At 35.3% G+C, this 21,687-nt stretch overlaps 3 protein-coding genes across 4 annotated transcripts; all 3 read right to left on the bottom strand.

The window, feature by feature from the left end:
- Window positions 1–2,523: 2,523 nt before the first annotated feature.
- LOC112728610 (MATH domain and coiled-coil domain-containing protein At3g58370) lies at window positions 2,524–5,388 on the bottom strand. Its single transcript, XM_025778826.2, has 4 exons — window positions 5,211–5,388; window positions 4,076–4,202; window positions 3,797–3,954; window positions 2,524–3,521 (listed from the first exon to the last, which is right to left on the bottom strand). Exons 1-4 carry the CDS (start codon window positions 5,371–5,373, stop codon window positions 2,797–2,799), a joined length of 1,173 nt encoding a protein of 390 aa, XP_025634611.2. The 5' UTR covers window positions 5,374–5,388; the 3' UTR covers window positions 2,524–2,796.
- Window positions 5,389–10,102: 4,714 nt separating this feature from the next.
- LOC112729462 (uncharacterized) lies at window positions 10,103–12,153 on the bottom strand. Its single transcript, XM_025779648.3, has 3 exons — window positions 11,747–12,153; window positions 11,040–11,206; window positions 10,103–10,893 (listed from the first exon to the last, which is right to left on the bottom strand). Exons 1-3 carry the CDS (start codon window positions 12,010–12,012, stop codon window positions 10,220–10,222), a joined length of 1,107 nt encoding a protein of 368 aa, XP_025635433.1. The 5' UTR covers window positions 12,013–12,153; the 3' UTR covers window positions 10,103–10,219.
- Window positions 12,154–13,098: 945 nt separating this feature from the next.
- Window positions 13,099–14,440, bottom strand: LOC112728608 (uncharacterized). 2 transcript variants are annotated; one of them, XR_003812793.2, is made up of 2 exons: window positions 14,351–14,440; window positions 13,099–13,945 (listed from the first exon to the last, which is right to left on the bottom strand). XR_003812793.2 is itself a non-coding variant. In XM_025778824.3 (2 exons), the coding sequence occupies exons 1-2, from the start codon at window positions 14,267–14,269 to the stop codon at window positions 13,458–13,460; spliced, it is 534 nt and encodes a 177-aa protein (XP_025634609.1). In that variant the 5' UTR covers window positions 14,270–14,421; the 3' UTR covers window positions 13,099–13,457. The 2 variants fall into 2 exon arrangements, 1 of the variants encoding a protein (XP_025634609.1); XM_025778824.3 differs by having other exon boundaries at window positions 14,224–14,421.
- Window positions 14,441–21,687: the final 7,247 nt, after the last annotated feature.

Below are 21,687 nucleotides of genomic sequence, written 5' to 3'. Positions count from 1 at the left end.
TGCCAAAATCATATACTAATAAATTGAAATTTTGTGATAATAATCAAATTCATACAACTAATAATAATGCAGAATATTTAATTATAGTGCTAATTTTTTTATAAAATTAAAAAAAAAATACAAGGCAAACAATCAATTAAATGTCAATCAATAAACCAAATGAAATAACAGTAACTAAACTCCATTATAAATAAACTGAATTGAGAGAGTAGAGAGAAAAATACCTCGTGTTATGTCTTTATCAGTGAAGAACAAATTTTTCAGAGTCAACTTGAAATTAACGGTTTTATTCCAACTACCAGCCGGTAAAAAAGAATTATCACCAGTAGTCAAATAAATTGACAAATAGTTCGGCCGAAATCCTTGTGGATACAGACTAATTCGCCTAAAATTAAATAAAAAAAAATACATAATTATTAAATTGCAAATACACATAACTCATATTTGCGTAAATGTTTATCCAAAAAATAGTAATGATTATACAACTGTATAAAATATTTTATATTGTCACTCGTATTTATATATATATACCATGGATGATTCCCTGTAAAAAATGTGTCTGAGTATTTTTGGTAACATTCCAATGCAGAGAAGTTCCAAATGGTCCATGTATACTTCACAGTTGTAGAAAGATTTGTTTCAATTATTCTTCCTTGAGAAAAATTCTTCCCTGTGTCTGATACTGAAAGTGATATTAAATTTAGAATGGAGAAAAACTAAATAAATGAATCAGAATGAAAAAAAAAAATTAAAATTTTAAAATTGACTTAACAAACAGCAATGCTACTTTTGTTCCGAAATTGTGATAAGGTTAGTTGAAGCTTTTTTATATCCCTGTCTTAGGAATATTGGCAACTACTTATATTCTAATTGATAATATTAAAAATATTAAATAAAAATTCAATTACAAATACATTATACATGTGCCAATGAGTTATAGTTCAAATGACATAATCTCCGGTTCGAGTCTTCTATCTTTGGTAAAAAAAAAAAAGTCCCCTACCATAGTAGTAAACAAATTAAAGTATTAACCCATGGCGTATTTTTTTATTTTTATTTTTCACAATCTAACGCAAATATTCAAATCTTTTAATAGAAATTAAATCGATAAAAATACTCAAACTCTACTAAGGTCTTGTAGTAGAAGAAATTAACCTTTCAATTTGGACATAGAATCTGATAACTTATCTTTCACCATGGGATCATCATCTCTTTCCTTCTTAATATTATTATTATTGTTGTTGTTGTGGTTGTTAATGTTGTTGTAAGGTTTGAAGCACATTATAAGGTTGTCTTTGAAACTGAAATTCCTCCCCATTTCTTTTTGTGCTGCCATGGCCGCCACGGCTCTCACCTTTTAAAAAAACAAAAACAATAAATAAATAAATCTTATATAATAGAAAGTAGTATTAAGCTGTAATTACTTGTGAGAATTCAATTCACACATACACATACACATACACATATATAGAACTATTTTTTTGGGAGTATTCTTTCATAATGAGAAAGACCATATATGCTACTATCTATTTTAATTAATTATTTAATTTTGCCATAGTAACATCACAATAAGGCAATGAAAAAGGAATGAATGAGAGAAAGAAAGAGTAATAATAGAAAGAAGGTGAACCTGATGATAATGATAATAGCTAGAAATAAGTGAAGAGATGAGATAGAAGAGTTTGTGTGTTTATTATGTAGTTTTTTTTGACGGGTAAATTGGTAGCAATTTATTCATGAAAGGATCTAGGCTATCCAAACGTGCTAGGTTATATATGTGTTAGTGGTACATCTTTCATTCATACTATATTTGAATTGGTAAGAGATATATTTGCCAATTTATGAGCTACTCTTTTACTATTTCTCTTAATATATAAAAATTTTACTGTACTAGAACTAGATATTAATACTAGATGCAAACAGTCAACAATAAAGATACTAAAATAATTGCTTTGAGTTCTTTTTTTTTTTTTGAGATTTTGTATGACCTCAACATTATTACTTTCCATAATGATGTCAAAAAAAAAAAATAAATTTTGGACTTTTTCTAGGCCCATGAAGTAAGCTAAAGCTTCAGTGATAATTCATATGCTTCTTAATATGCTGTACTTAAGTTCAAATTTTGACAAATGTGCCAAGTATTGAAAAGGAACTTTTTAGTGTTGTATGAATGTGTTGTATTGTGATACCTAAAATTAAAAGTTGTTCAATCCATCTAACAAATTTCTAAAAACTTTTAATCTTAACTAATAACTATGTATAGTTTATATGGCCTAAATTTGCTTTTCTTACTTTTATATAAGTATAGTTGTCCAACAGGTAGGAAAAAGAATTACTAAAATTGAAAGAATAAATTAAACATGTAAAACATAAAATTGTAACATAATTTAAATGGTAAAATTATTTGACTTAGTAGAATTTTTTAAAATCAATTAACTCATTTAAAATGATGATATTGAAAGATTTTAAGAGTTAAATCGAAATTTTACTTTATCCAATCAACTATATATTGACAGAGTAATATGAAATGTAAGATATGTTCTTGTTGGCATTCAACTGATTAAGCAGACTCAACTTGAGATTTGCAGTTTTGTTCAGCTACACAGAGTTATAAAGTAGCACTTTGACAAATAAAAAGAAAAAGAATAGAAATCTAAGGAGTTATGGCCTCTATTTCCATATGGCATGTGTAATGTTTGAAGTACACCAATAAATATTACCATAAAATATGAATAGATTCTAACATAATCTCAGCCAGCAAACTAAAATAGAAGTCTAATTTGGCAGTCATCTTAATTAGGATATTCCACATCCTAGTTCATCATCCAATTCTCTCTTTACAAACCCCTTTTCAGCTATTGCCAATTCCTTTCTTGCTCTTTCAAGATCTGTCTCTGCTAAAATCATCAGTTCTTTCAGGTTCCTCCTCTTAACCTCTAGAGCAACTACACTACCCTTCAGCCTTTTCACCTTCGTCAATCTCTCCGCATAATTTTTCATACTCAACGCAGATTCAACATGGGGCTTCAGCCAACTCAAATCATCAAACTTAACCATCTCAAGCTCCTCCCACAAATCTTGAAGCTCCTTACATGCATCATCATTCATGTCCTTCACTTTTTTAGTCTTTAGAAAATGCAACACTTTCCCTAGAGTTGTGATTGACCATTCTGTGAACTTCTGACTCCGTTTTCTCTTTCGATGGCTTTCAATAATGGAAGGATGCTTCAAACATGCTTCCTCCAACAGATTAACATGGTCTTTTTCTATTTGGCATAGACCCTTGAAATTGATCAACTCATCACATGTTGATGTTGGTGAGTACATTTCCTTGGGCAAGTGATCAACATTAGTATCTTCATGTCCTGAATTCTCGACAGAAACCTCAGCAACAATTATGCATGTGTCCTTCACAAGAAACCCTTCACTAGGGTCACGAAATTCAGGTAAAGACACAAAGGATGGGAAACCATAGGCAGCAACAACTCCTGTGCTGTTGTGCTTGTAGGTATGCACAGCCACTAGCAAAAGCAGAATAGATTGGAATTAAAATAAGAACAAGAGAATTGAGTGAAAAATGCTCCATCTACTGAATCCTTCATAACATGATCATTCATCTATGAAAAATCGTCAAAAATCATCCAAAAAACAGCATTATGACATGCATGAGATTGCTAGAAAATAAAAGTTTTCATCAATAAGACAAATGATAGCGATGAGACTCCATTAAAAGCTTTACATATGTAAACTTCACTGTAAGGAGAATGCAGAAATCGAAATAGTAATTCAGAAGTACCATGTGTTATGGTGTCATCAGAATAGAGCTGATTAATTAGAGACATCTTAATGTTAGCAGTTTTGCTCCAACCAGCAGGAAAATTAGCATTATCACCAACAGACAAATAGATTGACAAGCAGTTTACTTTATTCCCTTCTGGATGTATACGAATCCGCCTAAAAATCAAATTCAAAGCATGTATATATATATAACATAAATAAAACAATGTACCAAAGAGAATGCCTATTAGTGAATAATGGCAAAATACATATATAGGAGTTGGTTGCAAGCAAGTACCATGGATGCTTGCCAGTGAAGAAGGTCTCGGAGTAGAGCTTGTCGCACTTCAATTTAGAAAAGTTCTTGATGATCCATGTGTACTTTGAGGTGATAGTTGTTTCAACCTCTCCTTGATCCTCCATTTCTTCACATTTTTATTTTTAATATTGGATTAACAATGGTATTTTTCTGAATTGTGATTACTTTGATATTTTTCTAAAATATGGGATGATTTAATTTAGGGAGTACAAATCGGATTGTCCAATTTTTAAGAAGTATAGAAATCGAACCGTCCGATTTGTTTGTGTATCCCAAATTTTTTAAATTTTTTAAACACAAATCGTACCTCCCATAGTTTTAAAAAACACTAAAAATTACAATGTTAAGGTATATCACTCATTCTACTTCCATATATAAATTTTTTAGCCCCATTTCTTCAACTCACCGCATAACACTGTTTGTGTTTAACATAATTTCAAAACATTATCAATGAAACTTAGTGGTTGTGAATGTTTCTAGAAACAAACATCAAACATGCATGCAACTATGCAAGTACTTCTTTACTTACTATGTACTATGGTTATGAGACAACTATCTATATATTTTGTGTTAAAATACATTGATTTTCCAGTGCATCAAAAGAATGAAAACGACATTTATTTTCAAACAACATGAGTAATGGCTAACTAGTTATAGATCAAAGATCTTCTGTCTTAACCCCGAGAGTATTCAGAGAGACTCTTCAACACCAAATTTTAGCACCCAGCACCAGCATCTTGTTAAAATTTCACCCCAACTAATTTTCTCATAGTTAAAACTGACAAGAGATTGGAAAGTTAAGACCAAATGTATTTTCATAATCCAATTGCTGAAGATTATACAGCCAGAGACAAAAACATGCAAATGTGTTTGAAGAATTGAGAATTCTAAGCTAACAAATATATATAATAAACTCACATTCTTTCTATATATTCAATAAGAATGATAAAAAAATCTGACGGGTCTCACCGATAAGAATGAAAAAAAATAAAAAATAACAAAAATAAAAATTTAGCCCTAAATCATTAACCATTGGTGAAATGTGTATGATACAGACGTTATAGAATAATAAGATAACATAAGATGATAGGTTGATTGAGAGAAAGAGTTTTACCTGAGAAAGATGAAAACTTGGTAAGTGGTAAATAGTAAATTCTCTTGTTGAAAGCTGTGTTTTCGTTTCCCTCTATGTAATCCTCAAAGCTCTGGTTTTTAGTTTTTAATCCCTCGCTTTGCAGAATCCTTTGATGAGTTTCCACGTATTCTTTTGCTATCATTTTTAATTCGGTTACGGTTTTACCCCTCAAAGCTCTGTTTTTTTGACTTTTTCACTTATTTTTTTTTAAGAATTAAAAGTGAGGTTGGAAGTTGAAACCCAAAACTTTTAAGTGAGAAAGAAATTATGCCATGGGCTTCACTTTTTAATTTCTGTCTGGTGCTAGGGTTGTGGTTTTTTTTTTTAAAAAAAAAAAATAAGAAGATTTAAACCCATAATTTCTTAGATAAATATTAAAAAATTATATGTCATTTGAATTATAATTCATTGATTAGGATTATAGTTTTCATAACAAAAAAAAAAAATATATATATATATATAATATTTTTATTTACTAGAATATAATGATCAAAATTAGTCATTGTGTATTGTATTTTTAAAATATTATCCATTTTTTAATCTCAATTGATTTTATATAAAAGGAATACAAAATATAAAAATCTTATATATTATGATACTTTACTACCCCTCACTTACTTTTTTTTTTCTTATAAGGAGCTTTCTATTTTTTTAATCATATCAACAAAAATAGTATCTACTTTCATTTTTTTAGGGTACACCTTTGAATCGATCTATAAAAAAAGATTCTCAATTTTTTTTAAGAATTTTTTATTTTTAAATTGGAAAAGATTTTTGTTATTTTTAGTTTATGTATAGTTCTATCTATCTCTAGAATTATTTGGACTCTTATAAATAAAAAAAAAGTAGTCACTCATTATTTAAAATGATAGTACAATAGTGTCAAAATTAAACTTAGTTTAATAATCTACATCTATACAATGGACTTGTTTATTTTCATCATCACTACAAAATGCTTACAAAGTTATTTGAAAAAGCAAAGTTGAAGGAAAAAAAAAATTCTTAATTAATTATGATGTAATAAGAAAAAAAAAGTACAAAAATTAGTGATCATAATTAGGGGTGTGCATGGGTCGGGTGAAACCGGGTTTGATGTGACACAGACCCGATCCGAAATATATACCGGACCTATTTGTTAGACCCGAACCCGACCCTAGACCCGACGAAACCTATACACTTTCGGGCCACGATTATACCGGGTAAAAACCGGGTGAAAACCGGGCCGTTAACATTATATTACCTTGATACCTTCTTGTAAGTTAGCATGTAAAAATATCTAAATTTCCAAGACTCCAACCATTATTTGACATGGTAAAATTCACTTAGAAAAAATATAATAAGAACTAACTCTTCTCTAAAATTAAAGTATAACCATAATCAATACTAATATTGCCTAATAACACCAAATATTTAAATCAATACAAAAACACACAAGATTATGCATTAGTCTAAAATCTTATGCATTTTAAACACAAAACATTAACTTATAGTCTTATATATAATGACTAATAACACAAAATATTAAGGTTTACAATACTTAAATTTCACATAATAATAGCCATCATCCATCACTAATAACACAAAATATTAATTGTGTATCATGACCGGGCTACCGGGCCGATTTCGGGTGACCCGAGCTATGGCCCGGACCCGACCCAAAATAATGACCGGGTCTAATTTTGAGACCCATACCCGGCCCTAGACCCGATGAAATCACATCAATTAGCCCCTAAAATGTTCGGGACCGGGCCGAGTCTTCGGGCCGGGCCGGGCCATGCACACCCCTAATCATAATAACGCATACAAGTAAATCAATTTGGGTTGGTCGAGTGGTCAGCTCACTCGTCCGCTTAAGCAAGTGTCCAAGGTTCGAATTCCGCCTTGTGCATGCAGCAACTCATTGGCCAGCGGCAGGCCCTTAAATGGAGTTCAGATCCGCGGATTATACATAATAATAAAGATCTAGCTAGTAAGCAGAATACAAAAATATATTTATATATAATCTTAAATTAATTAGGGTTCAGGGTATTATTCCATATCCTAATCGATCATCCAAATCTCTTGCTACAAAACCTTCTTCAGCCTTTGCCAATTCTTTCTTTGTTGTTTTAAGACCAGCATCTATAGCAATTACCTTTGCTTTCAGGGTCATGGCTTTTTCTTCTAAATCAACCACATTAGCCTTAAGCTTTTTCACCTTGACTGCATTCTCAAAATAGCTCAAAGCAGATTTAACATGTGGCTCCAACCAACTCAAATCATCAAATCTAATCTCAGCTTCTTCCCATAAATCTTGTAACTCCTTACAAGCATTATCACTCTTCATGTCCTTCACTTTCTTAGTCTTTAGGAAATGCAAGAGTTTCCCTAATGTTGTGAATGAAAGTTGATTGAACCTTTGGCTCCTTTTTCTCTTTCTATGGCTTTCAACAAGAGAAGGGTACTTTGAACATGATTTCTCTAGTAGTTTAACATAGTCTTTCTCCATTTTGCATAATCCCTTGAAACTTACTAACTTACTATCAAATGAAGCATTATTGTCATTGAGATAAACTTCGGCAACAATGATGCATGTGTCGTTTACAAGAAACCCATTTTCGGAGTCAAGAAATTGGTCAATATCCAAAAACGATGAACTACCAATTATAGCATTGCTTTCGTCTAAGTGAACGGCGAAATCATCTGGAAAATTGACAAAACACACTTCCCATTAAACATGGCCTTCATAATATTAATACACTATATAAATAGTTATATGAAGAGATGAAAGCAGGATGAATGGTTAATAATTTTCGGAAATAATAGGGGGTTAATAATTTTACTATGAAAATAAGGAATTGATTAGTGTTAATTTAAATATAAGATAACTCCTAAAACAATTCCGCAACAATGGAGATTATGAACAATGAGCTACATCCAAATCCATTAAGCATGAATAAACTTAATTAATTCAAAATTTAAATTTTAAAATTAAAATTAATTTCTTTTTAACTTATTGTTTAAGTTGTTTAGAAAAAAAAAGTATTATCCTCCTATACTTTTTCAAGATAAAATAAAAAAAAAATTGTTGGTAACCAACTTACCATTTGTTATTGTTCTTGTCATTTTGTTATCATACTGATTAATTAAGGACAACTTAAAGCTTGAATGTTGGAATCGGGAACCAGTCATCAGGAAGATTAGCAGAATCCAGAGCAGCAAAATAAATTGACAAATCTTCACATTCTTCTTCTTCGAGCTCAAATAAATCGTCCTCATACTTCTCCTTTTTTACGTTGTTGTCATCAAATTCTGGAGATATAACTATCCTCCTAAACATAATTCAAAAAAATTAAAGCAACCGCAAATTAAGGTATGTAGGAGTTAATTCAATATTGCAAGCACCGTACCAAGGATGAAGACCAACGAAGAATGTTTGAGAGTAGCGCTTCTCAATGCTGATCAGTTTATAGTAGTTGTTGATGGTCCATGTGAACTTCACAGTTGTTACCACCGTTGCATTATTTTGAACCTCCATTTCGTTATGTTGAGAAGTAAGGGCCCCAGTTATAATCTTATTTATATATGTGAGTGAAAGAATAGGAAAAGAAAAGAAAAGATTGAAGAAATTTTTATTGATTGTTGATTAATTGAATTATGAAGGTAAAACTAAATATATATAGAGTATTGTTTATGAAAGATAAAAAATAAAGATAAGATAAAATAAGAAGATAATATAAAGATAAAATAAGATAATAAAAACTAAAATGGTAATTGAATTTATGTATTTTGTTGGGCTAAATTTATGGGTCGTAAGACTTTGTTTTTGTTGCCATGGACTAAGATGGAAGAATAGTTTAATATTATTTATAGTTTTTTTTTTTTTAAATTATGATTGTCATTGCATCTCATTTAATTTACTTCGTTGAAAATTTAATTAATTTAATTTAATTTTACTATTAAGATTTATATTCTTAATTAATTAATTTACTGAGAATATGACCAAGTCTGATTATTATTTGGGAATAAAAAAAGGGACACATGCATCATGCATGAGTATATGAAGAAATGACCTTTTTGTTTTATCATAAATTGAAAATTTGTAATCAATAGAAATGGCCAATAAGGCAATAACTAAGTAGAGTAATTTCTTCGTAGTTCAACACTGAGATCTTCATCATCATCAATGCATTATTGAGAGAGATAAGATGAACGTTTTTCCCATCACACTAGTGAGATTCTCGGGGAAAGCTTTCTGTTTCTCGTAATTCAAAATTGACAGGATATTAATAGTACATGAAAAGTGGTAGTTTACTACTATATAACTGTCAAACCTAATAAAAACGTCTATTATTTTTTATAATCTTTTTGCTCTTATTAATATTGATAAATTCAATTTGTATTTTTTTGACACTTCGATCTGAATTGTATTTGTCAACGACGAAACTATCAATTGAATAGTTTAATGAATTCAATAGATCGTTATCATAAGCTTGAAAGACATCCGTACAAGAAATAGCAATGTTCACATTTCCTTTTCAACCAAGATATATAGTACGCCAAAAAAAAAAAGTCCATAATTTATATCATCTTAATTGTATTATAGTTTGGGTATTCCATTAAAACTAATTCTTATGGCAGTTAAAATGAACTAAATCCATCGCACCAGCTTGTTTGTCCATTTTTTAATTTTTATATGGATGAATTTTGCCTCTAAAATTAAATCTATTTAAATTTCGGATTAACGGATTGAGTCTGATTATCTCAAAAAAATGATGGGTCAAACGACGTCAGATTAACGGATTGAGTCTGATTATCCCAAAAAAATGATATCCCAAAAAAATGATGGGTCAAACGACGGTTAGTACGCAGACTAAACAGGTACTAGATAATAGAATTATTATAAAGTCCAAGAAATATTAGTGTTTAGGATTTTACAGAATAATAGAGATCTAGAGTAAGCAGAATACAAAAAGATATTTATATATAATCTTAATCTAAATAAAGGTTTAGGAAATTATTCCATATCCTAATTGATCATCCAAATCTCTTGCTACAAAACCTTCTTTAGCCTTTGCCAATTCTTCCTTTGTTGTTTCAAGAACAGCATCTATAGCAATTGCCTCTGCTTTCAGGGTCTTAGCTTTTTCTTCTAAATCAACCACATTAGCCTTAAGCTTTCCCACCTTGGCTGCATTCTCAAAATAGTTCAAAGCAGATTTAACATGTGGCTCCAACCAACTCAAATCATCAAATCTAATCTCCGCTTCATCCCATAAATCTTGTAACTCCTTACAAGCATCATCACTCTTCATGTCCTTCACTTTCTTAGTCTTTAGAAAATGCAATAGTTTCCCTAATGTTGTGAATGAAAGTTCATTGAACCTTTGGCTCCTTTTTCTCTTTTTATGGCTTTCAATAAGAGAAGGGTACTTTGAACATGATTTCTCAAGTAGTTGAACATAGTCTTTCTCCATTTTGCATAATCCCCTGAAATCCAAAAATAAATCTGTGGACTTCACATGATCAAGTCCTAAATCATTGACAGAAACCTCAGCAACAACAATGCACGTGTCGTTTACAAGAAACCCGTTTTTGGGATCAGAAACCATGCCTGAAAGTACTCTCAAGGAAACAACAGCAACTCCTGTTTTGAGCTGATGAATATTGATATTCTCACTCTCTGGTAAAATCACAAATCATATGTCAAAATAAAGTTTTTGATAAGAAAAAATGCTGCTATATGATTCATCAAAGGACAAAGGAATAATAATATATAAATCACAGATGTAATGAATATAGTATATCCATCAAAGAATATAATGATACCATTTATTATCATGGATTTGGCTTGAAGCTGATCAACTAAAGAGAGCTTGAAGTTAAGAGATCTCCGTCCAACAGGAACATTATTATCAATGTCGGCAGCATACAATCGATCTACCAATAAGCCTCGTAAATAAATGTAGGGGATACTTCGTTGTATAGCTATCTGCCTAACAGAATTTATATAATTAAGTACACATGCAAAATCACTCATATATTAATGGATACTACTAGGGAGATAATGGACTATTTGTACAATGTGTACAATAGGCTATTGAGTTACAAAATGAACATCTCTCATACTATTTAGAATAACCATCCGAGTACTAGCGATAATAAACATCTTCCCAAAAGCTTAAACTGATTTTGGAGTTCACCAAAGATCGAACTCTTAACCTTTCGAATCTAGCATTCTAATACCATGTCATGATACCACTCATTCTATCAACCTCCGATGGAAAAAGGTAAAACTAATGATTATATCTTTAATACTCCCTAAATTTTCATTGTACACATTGTATAAATATTCCATTGGCTCCTAATATTTTTCCTATATTATATTGTAAGCAGTTAAAGTTTTCAACTTTGTGGAGTCAAGGTGACAAATCCAAAACATTAGAAACAAAATCAAATGAAATTAAAAGTTAAAAGCAATATTTTGAAATAATCAGAAATGCTTAGAAGAAAAAGCTATCCTTGTAGGTGCATACCAGGAATAGGGGCCAACGAAGAAGGTGTCGGAGTAGATGAATTTGAAGGTAACCTGACTAGAGAAGTTGTTAATGGTCCAAGTGAAGTTGGCAGTTGTTAAAGTTAAAACCTTTACTTGTTGTTGCTCCTTTTCCATTCTCCTTTCTCTTCTTCTGCACCTTGCTGGGTTCTGCTTCAGAAAGCTCAAGCTTGACCAACAATGTGCGTGTCTTTTGAATTCTGAAATGAAGATTGAAAAGGTTAGGCGAGTCAAAGTGAGTCTCATCTTCCATCATCTCAGTGCATGTGAGACACGTGGCCAACCAGGCTAAAATTAGCCACCGTTAGTGACAATTTTTCCTCTGATTTTCTGATAAAAATTAGTGCCCATATTGAAAAATTTGTTTTGAAATATATTCCTATTATTCTTATAAAACAATTTTTTTTACGAAGGATTTTGTTATGGTATGTCTTAGAACATTAGTTAAACATACAATAAAAAAATATTTTAATATTTTTTATATATTAAATATATAAAAACATAAAAAGATTATTTTTATATTAAATAATATTAAAATATTTTTTTATGATATACTTAATCAATATTGAAAAATTTTAAGAGTTAAATCAAAATTTTACTTTATCCAATCAACTATATATTGACAGAGTAATATGAAATGTAAGATATGTTTAGGGTGGTAACGGGTAGGGTAAGGTAGGGTTTGGAGTTAACCCTAACTCTACCCGCGAGTTGAGATTTTTATATAAACTCAATCCTACCCTACCCGCGGGTTGAGAATATCTCAACCCTAACCCTACCGCGCAGGTATCCAACCCTACCCGCAGGTTGAGAATATCTCAACCCTAAACCCTAAACCCAAAAAAATGCAACGTTATTATATAACTTGATGATAATTTAAAATAGAACTGACTTTTATGTAAAAAAAGTTTATTAAATTATCAATTAATGATCTTCTTTTAATGACTAAGGATCTTTTGTATTTAGTGAGAAGTCTTTAGTTCAATATTCACTTAAAATATATTTTTATATAAGTATATAACATATACATATATAGAGTGCGGGTTGGTCGGGTAGGGTTGAGGTTCAACCCGCACCCTACCCGACCCGCACGAAAATCCTACCCGCATCCTACCCTACTAGCTGCGGATCGAATTGGCAACCCTACCCGACCGGGTGGGATCGGGTTGGGTACCCACGGATAGAGTACACGGATAGAGTACATATTGCCATCCCTAGATATGTTCTTGTTGGCATTCAACTGATTAAGTAGACTTAACTTGAGATTTGCAGTTTTGTTCAGCTACACACAGTTATAAAGTAGCACTTTGACAAATAAAAAGAAAAAGAATAGAAATCTAAGGAGCTATGGCCTCTATTTCCATAAGTACACCAATAAATATTACCAAAAAATATAAATAGATTCTAATATAATCTCAGCCAGCAAACCAAAATAGAAGTCTAATTTGGCAGTCATCTTAATTAGGGTATTCCGCACCCTAGTTCATCATCCAATTCTCTCTTTACAAACCCTTTTTCAGCTATTGCCAATTCCTTTCTTGCTCTTTCAAGATCTGTCTCTGCTAAAATCATCAGTTCTTTCAGGTTCCTCCTCTTAACCTCTAGAGCAACTACACTACCCTTCAGCCTTTTCACCTTCATCAATCTCTCCGCGTAATTTTTCATACTCAACGCAGATTCAACATGGGGCTTCAGCAACTCAAATCATCAAACTTAACCATCTCAAGCTCCTCCCACAAATCTTGAAGCTCCTTACATGCATCATCATTCATGTCCTTCACTTTTTTAGTCTTTAGAAAATGCAACACTTTCCCTAGAGTTGTGATTGACCATTCTGTGAACTTCTGACTCCGTTTTCTCTTTCGATGGCTTTCAATAATGGAAGGATGCTTCAAACATGCTTCCTCCAACAGATTAACATGGTCTTTTTCTATTTGGCATAGACCCTTGAAATTGATCAACTCATCACATGTTGATGAGTACATTTTCTTGGGCAAGTGATCAACATTAGTATCTTCATGTCCTGAATTCTCGACAGAAACCTCGGCAACAATTATGCATGTGTCCTTCACAAGAAACCCTTCACTAGGGTCACGAAATTCAGGTAAAGACACAAAGGATGGGAAACCATAGGCAGCAACAACGCCTGTGCTGTTGTGCTCGTAGGTACGCACAGCCACTAGCAAAAGCAGAATAGATTGGAATTAAAATAAGAACAAGAGAATTGAGTGAAAAATGCTCCATCTACTGAATCCTTCCTAACATATCATTCATCTATGAAAAATTGTCAAAAATCATCCAAAAAAAAACAACATTATGACATGCATGAGATTGCTAGAAAATAAAAGTTTTCATCAATAAGACAAATGATAGCGATGAGACTCCATTAAAAGCTTTACATATGTAAACTTCACTATAAGGAGAATGCAGAAATCGAAATAGTAGTGTCAGAAGTACCATGTGTTATGGTGTCATCAGAATAGAGCTGATTAATTAGAGACATCTTAATGTTAGCAGTTTTGCTCCAACCAGCAGTAAAATTAGCATTATCACCAACAGTCAAATAGATTGGCAAGCAGTTTACCTTATTCCCTTCTGGATGTATACAAATCCGCCTAAAAATCAAATCCAAAGCATATATATATAAAACATAAATAAAACAATGTACCAAAGAGAATGCCTATTAGTGAATAATGGCAAAATACATATATAGGAGTTGGTTGCAAGCAAGTACCATGGATGCTTGCCAGCGAAGAAGGTCTCGGAATAGAGCGTGTCGCACTTCAATTTAGAAAAGTTCTTGATGGTCCATGTGTACTTTGAGGTGATAGTTGTTTCAACCTCTCCTTGATCCTCCATTTCTTCACATTTTTATTTTTAATATTGGATTAACAATGGTATTTTTTTTAAATTGTGATCTACTATGATATTTTTCTAAAATATGGGATGATTTAATTTAGGGTGTACAAATCGGATTGTCCGATTTGTTTGTGTACCCCAAATTTTTAAAAATTTTTAAAAACAAATAGGACCTCTCATAATTTTTAAAAACACCAAAAATTACAATGTTAAGGTATATACTCATCTTACTTCCATATATAAATTTGGTTTAATTACTTTGTTGGTCCCTATAGTTTCGTGAAATTTTCAATTAAGTCCCTGTACTTTTTTTCTTTTTAACTGGTCCCTGAACTTTTTTTTTTTCAATTAAGTCCCTCTTAGTAGTAATTGGCTTAATTTTATAAGGACCCAACTAAAAAAAAAAAATTGGTATAGGGACCTAAATAAAAAAAAAGGTGTAGGGACCAAATTTAAAAAGAAAAAAATTGGTGCAAGAACTCAATTAAAAAGAAAAAAGTATAGGGATCTAATTGAAAATTTCGCGAAACTATAGGGACCAAAACAGTAATTAAACCTATAAATTTTTTAGCCCCATTTCTTCAACTCACAGCATAACACTGTTTGTGTTTAACATAATTTCAAAACATTATCAATGAAACTTAGTGGTTGTGAATGTTTCTAGAAACAAACATCAAACATGCATGCAACTATGCAAGTACTTCTTTACTTACTATGTACTATCGTTATGAGAACTATCTATATATTGTGTTCAAATACATTGATTTTCCAGGGCATCAAAAGAATGAAAACGACATTTATTTTCAAACAACATGAGTAATGGGTAACTAATTATAGATCAAAGATCTTCTGTCTTAACCCCGAGAGTATTCAGAGAGACTCTTCAACACCAAATTTTAGCACCCAGCACCAGCATCTTGTTAAAATTTCACCCCAACTAATTTTCTCATAGTTAAAACTGACAAGATTTTAACAATACCAGTGATTGAAAAGTTAAGACCAAATGTATTTTTATAATCCAATTGCTGAAGATTATACAGCCAGAGACAAAAACATGCAAATGTGTTTGAAGAATTGAGAATTCTAAGCTAACAAATATATGTAATAAACTCACATTCTTTCTATATATTCAATAAGAATGATAAAAAAAATTCTGACGGGTCTCACCGATAAGAATGAAAAAAATAAAAAATAACAAAAATAAAAATTTAGCCCTAAATCATTAACCATTGGTGAAATGTGAATGATACAGACGTTATAGAATAATAAGATAACATAAGATGATAGGGTTGATGGAGAGAAAGAGGTTTACCTGAGAAAGATGAAAACTTGGTAAGTGGTAAATAGTAAATTCTCTTCTTTGATGCTTGTTGAAAGCTCTGTTTTCGTTTCCCTTTATGTAATCCTCAAAACTCTGGTTTTTAGTTTTGAATTTGGATCTTTTAAATTTTAAATTTGTACTTTATATGGTTTTTAATGGTTTCTCTCTCATATTTATTTTAAATCCCACCTATAAAATAAATGTAAAAACCACACTTTATTCTCTAAAGTAAAATTCAATCTTTAGAGAATCCAAATCCTTAATTTTTAGCCTCTCGCTTTGCAAAATCCTTTGATGAGTTTCTACGAATTCTTTTGCTATCATTTTTTATTCGGTTAGGGTGTTACTCTCAAAGCTCTGCTTTTTCACTTTTTTTTTTTTGTAAGAATTAAAAGTGAGGTTGGAACCTGTTCATACCCTGACCCAACGCTAAGGCCCGGGATCCAAGTAAAAAGGCCCGACCCAAAGGGTTGAGCCTCACCTTTTCCAAATCAGCCGCTAAGAAGTCGGTACTCACCACGACTTGCTCTAAGGAAGTCGGGAAGAAGGGTTAGCTGGCAGATAAGAACTCATTTAAATGAGTAACTGCCCCTAGAATCTCTCTAACCACTTCCACGAGCCATATCTTAACTTCCCTAAGATAAAGGGACGGTTAACACCCTAAAAAAGCGGCACTACTCCAACGGTGGTTATTGGTTCACCACTATAAATACACTGACACTTCTCAGGTATCTCTAAGTCCCAATACTCTCTAGACCTGTTTTGCTCCCTTTGCTGACTTTGGCATCGGAGTGTCTTTGCAGGTACCACCCCCCTCACCTCTCACGAACAGGTCGGACGGAGCCCGTGGATCGTCAATCCACCTACAGGCCTCCTCTCTCATACGTTTGGGCCAACCAATACCGTCCAGCCCATTAATCTTCGGTTACCCACCGTAACATTGGCGCCGTTGCCGGAGACCCGAGAGATCAACCAGTGATGGCGGACAGATCCCCTGAGGAGGGTCATGTAGAAACAGATTCCGAACAAGAGAATCTGGATACCGGAAATAACGACGCGGACTTAACCCTCCGCCAGGAAACCAACGATCAACACAGAGAGGGTACCTCCAGAGTCAAAACCTCGAAGGTGAATTCCTCTGAAGGACGTGAATCGGAGAAGGACGGACAGTCCCACGCAACTGAACTTATGGGATTAGTTCATGTCCACCAAAGTCGCCTGGAACAACTAGAACAGGAACGGGAGCGACAAAGGGAGATAGAAAGGCACCTAAGAGAGGAGATGGATCGACGAAAAGAGTTAGAGAAAAAACTCTTAAAGTTAGAATCCTCCCTCAAAGGTCGGAACTCCCGTGACGATAGAGAAGGGTCGCCCCTGGGAGGGGAAGATCCTTTTAGTGAGAACATAATGAGGGCAAAGGTTTCAAGAAACTTTAAAAGCCCCGATATGGACCTCTATGATGGAACCACATATCCAAAGCATCACCTAAGCAACTTTAAAAGTCGGATGTATCTAGCTGATGTTTCTGATGCTACGCGATGCAAAGCTTTCCCGACAATCTTGTCGAAAGCAGCAATGAAGTGGTTCGACAGCCTCCCCCGAGGTCAGTAACCAGTTTTGAAGACCTCTCAAGAAAATTCTTGATGAGGTTCTCCATCCAAAAGGACAAGGTAAAACATGCGCCAAGCCTCCTGGGAATAAAGCAGGAGGTCGGAGAATCCTTACGAGCCTACATGGAAAGGTTCAATAAAGCATGTCTAGAAATCCAAGACCTGCCCACTGAGGCAGTCATAATGGGGTTAGTCAATGGGCTTAGAGAAGGTCCCTTTTCACAGTCCATATCTAAAAGACACCCCACCTCCCTAAGTGATGTACAGAAAAAAGCCGAAAAGTACATCAACATGGAGGAAAATGCTAAGCTGAGAGACCTAAGTTGGCGACCTGGGCACCCTCCCTCAACAAAAGAGAGGGAGAGGGAAACCAAGAAGAAGGAAGAACTCGGTCTCGATAGAACAAGGAAATATCACTCTTATACTCCTCTAAAGGTCTCTATAGTGGATGTATACAGAGAGATTTGTAATACTGAAAGGCTGCCACCCCCCAGACCCATTAAAAATAAAAAAGGGGGGAGCCGCAGCGACTACTGTGAGTACCATAAAATATATGGTCACTCCACAAACGACTGCTACGACCTTAAAAATGTGATAGAAAAGCTGGCTAGAGAAGGTCGGCTTGACAGATATCTCATAGAAAGGTCGGACAGTCATGGGAAGAGAAAGCGAGATGATATGGATACAAGAAACCCACCACCGCAGACCCCGGAGAGACATATCCATATGATCTCAGGGGGGTTCGCGGGAGGGGGACTCACCAAATCCTCTCGCAAAAGGCATCTCAAGAGAGTCTACCAGGTTGGAGGAGAGTCATCCGACCTCTCTACCATCTCATTCACAAAAGAAGATGGGCAAGGAATAATCCCTGGACACGACGATCCAGTGGTAATAACTATGATCCTAGCAAATGCCCATCTCCATAGAACCCTAGTAGACCAAGGAAGCTCAGCGGACATTCTTTTCAAGCCCGCTTTCGACAAACTAGGGTTGGATGAAAAAGAGTTAAGAGCCTACCCCGACACCTTGTACGGATTAGGTGACACGCCAATAAAGCCACTGGGATTTTTGCCCCTCCACACCACTTTTGGAAAAGGGGAAAAATCAAAAACTCTGAGTATAGACTTCATAGTCATCGATGTAGGGTCAACATATAATGCTTTAATCGGCAGAGCTACCCTTAATCGACTCGGAGCGGTGGTATCCACTTCCCACTTTTGTATGAAATTCCCGACCTCAGCGGGGATAGCAACGGTAAGGGGAGACCAGAAATTGGCAAGGAAATGCTACAATGAAAGCCTAAACCTGAGAAGGAGAGGCCGAGAAGTCCACACAATAGAGCTCAGAGGTGCAAGGGCTAGAGAAGAGCTGCGACCACAGCCGGGAGGAAAAACCGAGGAGATACAGGTAGGCGAAGAGGAAGGGAAAAATACTCACATAGGAGCCAATCTAGGAGAAACCCTAAAACAAAGGTTGACTAAGCTCCTAAGAGATAACTCCGATCTCTTCGCCTGGAAGGCCTCCGACATGCTTGGGATAGACCCCGATCTCATGTCCCACAAACTTTCGGTCTACCCGGGATCCCGACCTGTGCAACAGAGAAGGCGTAAGCTCGGCCCAGAACGAGCTCTAGTAGTGGAAGAGCAAGTGCAGGCACTCCTAGAAGCCGGCTTCATCAGAGAAGTCAAGTACCCAACATGGCTAGCCAATGTAGTGCTAGTCAAAAAACAAAATGGCAAATGGAGAATGTGTGTCGACTATACCGACTTAAATAAGGCTTGTCCCAAGGACCCTTATCCACTGCCAAGTATTGACACCCTAGTAGACTCCAACTCGGGGTATCAATACTTGTCGTTCATGGACGCCTACTCGGGGTACAACCAAATCCCGATGTATGAGCCAGACCAGGAGAAGACGTTATTCATCACACCCAGAGCTAATTTCTGCTACGTGGTCATGCCATTTGGATTGAAAAATGCAGGAGCCACATACCAGAGGTTGTTGAATAAGGTGTTCGCCTCTCACCTTGGAAGCCTAATGGAAGTATATGTCGATGACATGCTGGTGAAAACCGAAAAAGAAGTCGACCTCTTGTCAGATCTCTCACGAGTCTTTGACACCATAAGGTTACACGGGATGAGATTAAATCCCGCAAAGTGTGCCTTCGCGGTAGAAGCAGGAAAATTTCTAGGGTTTATGCTGACACAAAGAGGGATCGAAGCAAATCCCGATAAGTGTAGAGCTATCCTGGAGATGAAAAGCCCGACTTGTTTAAGAGAGGCCCAACAACTGAATGGCCGACTTGCAGCCCTCTCCAGATTTTTGGCAGGATAAGCACTAAAATCCCTCCCACTGTTCTCCTTATTGAAAAAGGGATGTCAGTTCGAATGGACTCCTGAATGCGAGGAAGCGTTCCAGGAGTTCAAAAGATTTTTGAGCCAACCTCCTATTCTGACCCGACCTATAGCTGGAGAAGACCTCGTCCTATACTTATCTGTAGCGGACAAGGCCGTCTCATCGGCCCTGATAAGAGAAGACGAGGCCGGTCAGCACCCAGTATATTTCATCAGTAAAGTTCTACAAGGCCCTGAGCTAAGGTACCACAAACTAGAGAAGTTTGCCTACTCCTTAGTAGTAGCCTCATGAAGGCTACGGCCTTACTTTCAAGCTCACACAATAAGAGTCCGCACGAACCAACCCATGAAGCAAATCCTCCAAAAGACGGATGTTGCAGGGAGAATGGTTCAATGGGCAATAGAGCTCTCCGAGTTCGACTTGAAGTATGAAACTCGGACGGCGATTAAAGCTCAGTGCCTCACCGACTTCATTGCAGAATACGCAGGAGACCAAGAGGAAAAACCAACCACATGGGAACTCTATGTAGATGGATCCTCAAACAAAACAGGAAGCGGTGCAGGCATAATATTGGTGGATGAAAGAGGAACCCAGATAGAGGTTTCCCTCAAATTTGAATTCCCAGCTTCAAATAATCAGGCAGAGTATGAAGCCTTGATTGCTGGATTGAAGCTGGCAGAAGAAGTCGGTGCTACAAAGGTGATGATATACAGCGACTCGCAAGTGGTGACCTCCCAGATAAGTGGAGAGTATCAGGCAAAGGACCCAAATATGAAGAGGTACTTGGAAAAAACTCTGGAACACCTTGGGTGCTTTGCAGAAACCGAGGTCAAACACATAACTCGGGATCTAAATAGCAGAGCAGACGCCCTATCCAAGTTAGCAAGTACCAAGCCAGGAGGGAATAACAGAAGCCTGATCCAGGAAACTCTCCAGGAACCCTCCGTAGTAAAAGAAAAAGACAAACAAGAAGTCCTTGAGGTAGCCGGATTAAGCCTCGGATGGATGAACCCCTTGGTCGAATACATAAAATTCGACATCCTCCCGAAGGAGGAAAAAGAGGCCAAGAAAATCCGGAGGGAAGCACAACACTACACCTTGGTGAAAAATATTCTCTACAGGAGGGGATATCAACACCATTGTTAAAGTGCGTACCGACCTCAAAAACCACCGAGGTGTTAGAGGAAGTCTATAGTGGGATCTGCGGAAATCATCTCGGAGCAAGGTCATTAGCCAGGAAAGTGATCCGAGCTGGATTCTACTGGCCAACCTTGCAGAAAGATACGACCGAATTTGTGAAAAAGTGTCAACCATGCCAGATGCATGCAAATTTCCACGTGGCTCCCCCGGAGGAGCTCATCAGCATCACTTCTCCATGGCCCTTTGCGAAATGGAGAATGGATTTGTTAGGTCCTTTTCCCCAGGCGCCAGGACAAGTCAAATACCTGATCGTGGGAATAGATTACTTCACAAAATGGATAGAAGCAGAACCATTGGCGACCATCACCGCACAGAGAAGTCGGAGGTTCCTCTACAAAAATATCATCACAAGATATGGGATACCCTATTCCATTACTACAGATAATGGAACCCAGTTCACCGACTCTACCTCTAGAAGCCTAGTAGCTAGTATGAAAATCAAACACCAGTTCACCTCGGTGGAGCACCCGCAAGCCAATGGGCAAGCCGAGGCAGCCAACAAAGTCATACTGGCAGGGCTGAAGAAAAGATTACAAGATGCAAAAGGAGCCTGGGCCGAAGAGCTCCCACAAGTGC

Source organism: Arachis hypogaea, chromosome 12 (assembly GCF_003086295.3).
Source record: "Arachis hypogaea cultivar Tifrunner chromosome 12, arahy.Tifrunner.gnm2.J5K5, whole genome shotgun sequence".
Classification (NCBI taxonomy): Eukaryota; Viridiplantae; Streptophyta; class Magnoliopsida; order Fabales; family Fabaceae; genus Arachis; species Arachis hypogaea.
Note: the sequence above shows the minus strand (reverse complement) of the source record. Positions and strands in the feature narration are given on the sequence as shown.

Excerpts from the sequence above, each read along its gene's own strand:
- LOC112729462 (XM_025779648.3), bottom strand. The coding sequence starts at position 12,012 with ATGAGACTCACTTTGACTCGCCTAACCTTTTCAATCTTCATTTCAGAA. Across the intron at positions 11,207-11,746 it reads TTCGTTGGCCCCTATTCCTG|GCAGATAGCTATACAACGAA; the intron begins GTATGCACCTAC and ends AAATTCTGTTAG. Across the intron at positions 10,894-11,039 it reads CAAATCCATGATAATAAATG|AGAGTGAGAATATCAATATT; the intron begins GTATCATTATAT and ends TGATTTTACCAG.
- LOC112728610 (XM_025778826.2), bottom strand. The coding sequence starts at position 5,373 with ATGATAGCAAAAGAATACGTGGAAACTCATCAAAGGATTCTGCAAAGC. Across the intron at positions 4,203-5,210 it reads CAAGTTTTCATCTTTCTCAG|AAATGGAGGATCAAGGAGAG; the intron begins GTAAAACTCTTT and ends AAAAATGTGAAG. Across the intron at positions 3,955-4,075 it reads TTCACTGGCAAGCATCCATG|GCGGATTCGTATACATCCAG; the intron begins GTACTTGCTTGC and ends TTTGATTTTTAG.
- LOC112728608 (XM_025778824.3), bottom strand. The coding sequence starts at position 14,269 with ATGTCTCTAATTAATCAGCTCTATTCTGATGACACCATAACACATG. Across the intron at positions 13,946-14,223 it reads TGATGACACCATAACACATG|TGGCTGTGCGTACCTACGAG; the intron begins GTACTTCTGACA and ends TGCTTTTGCTAG.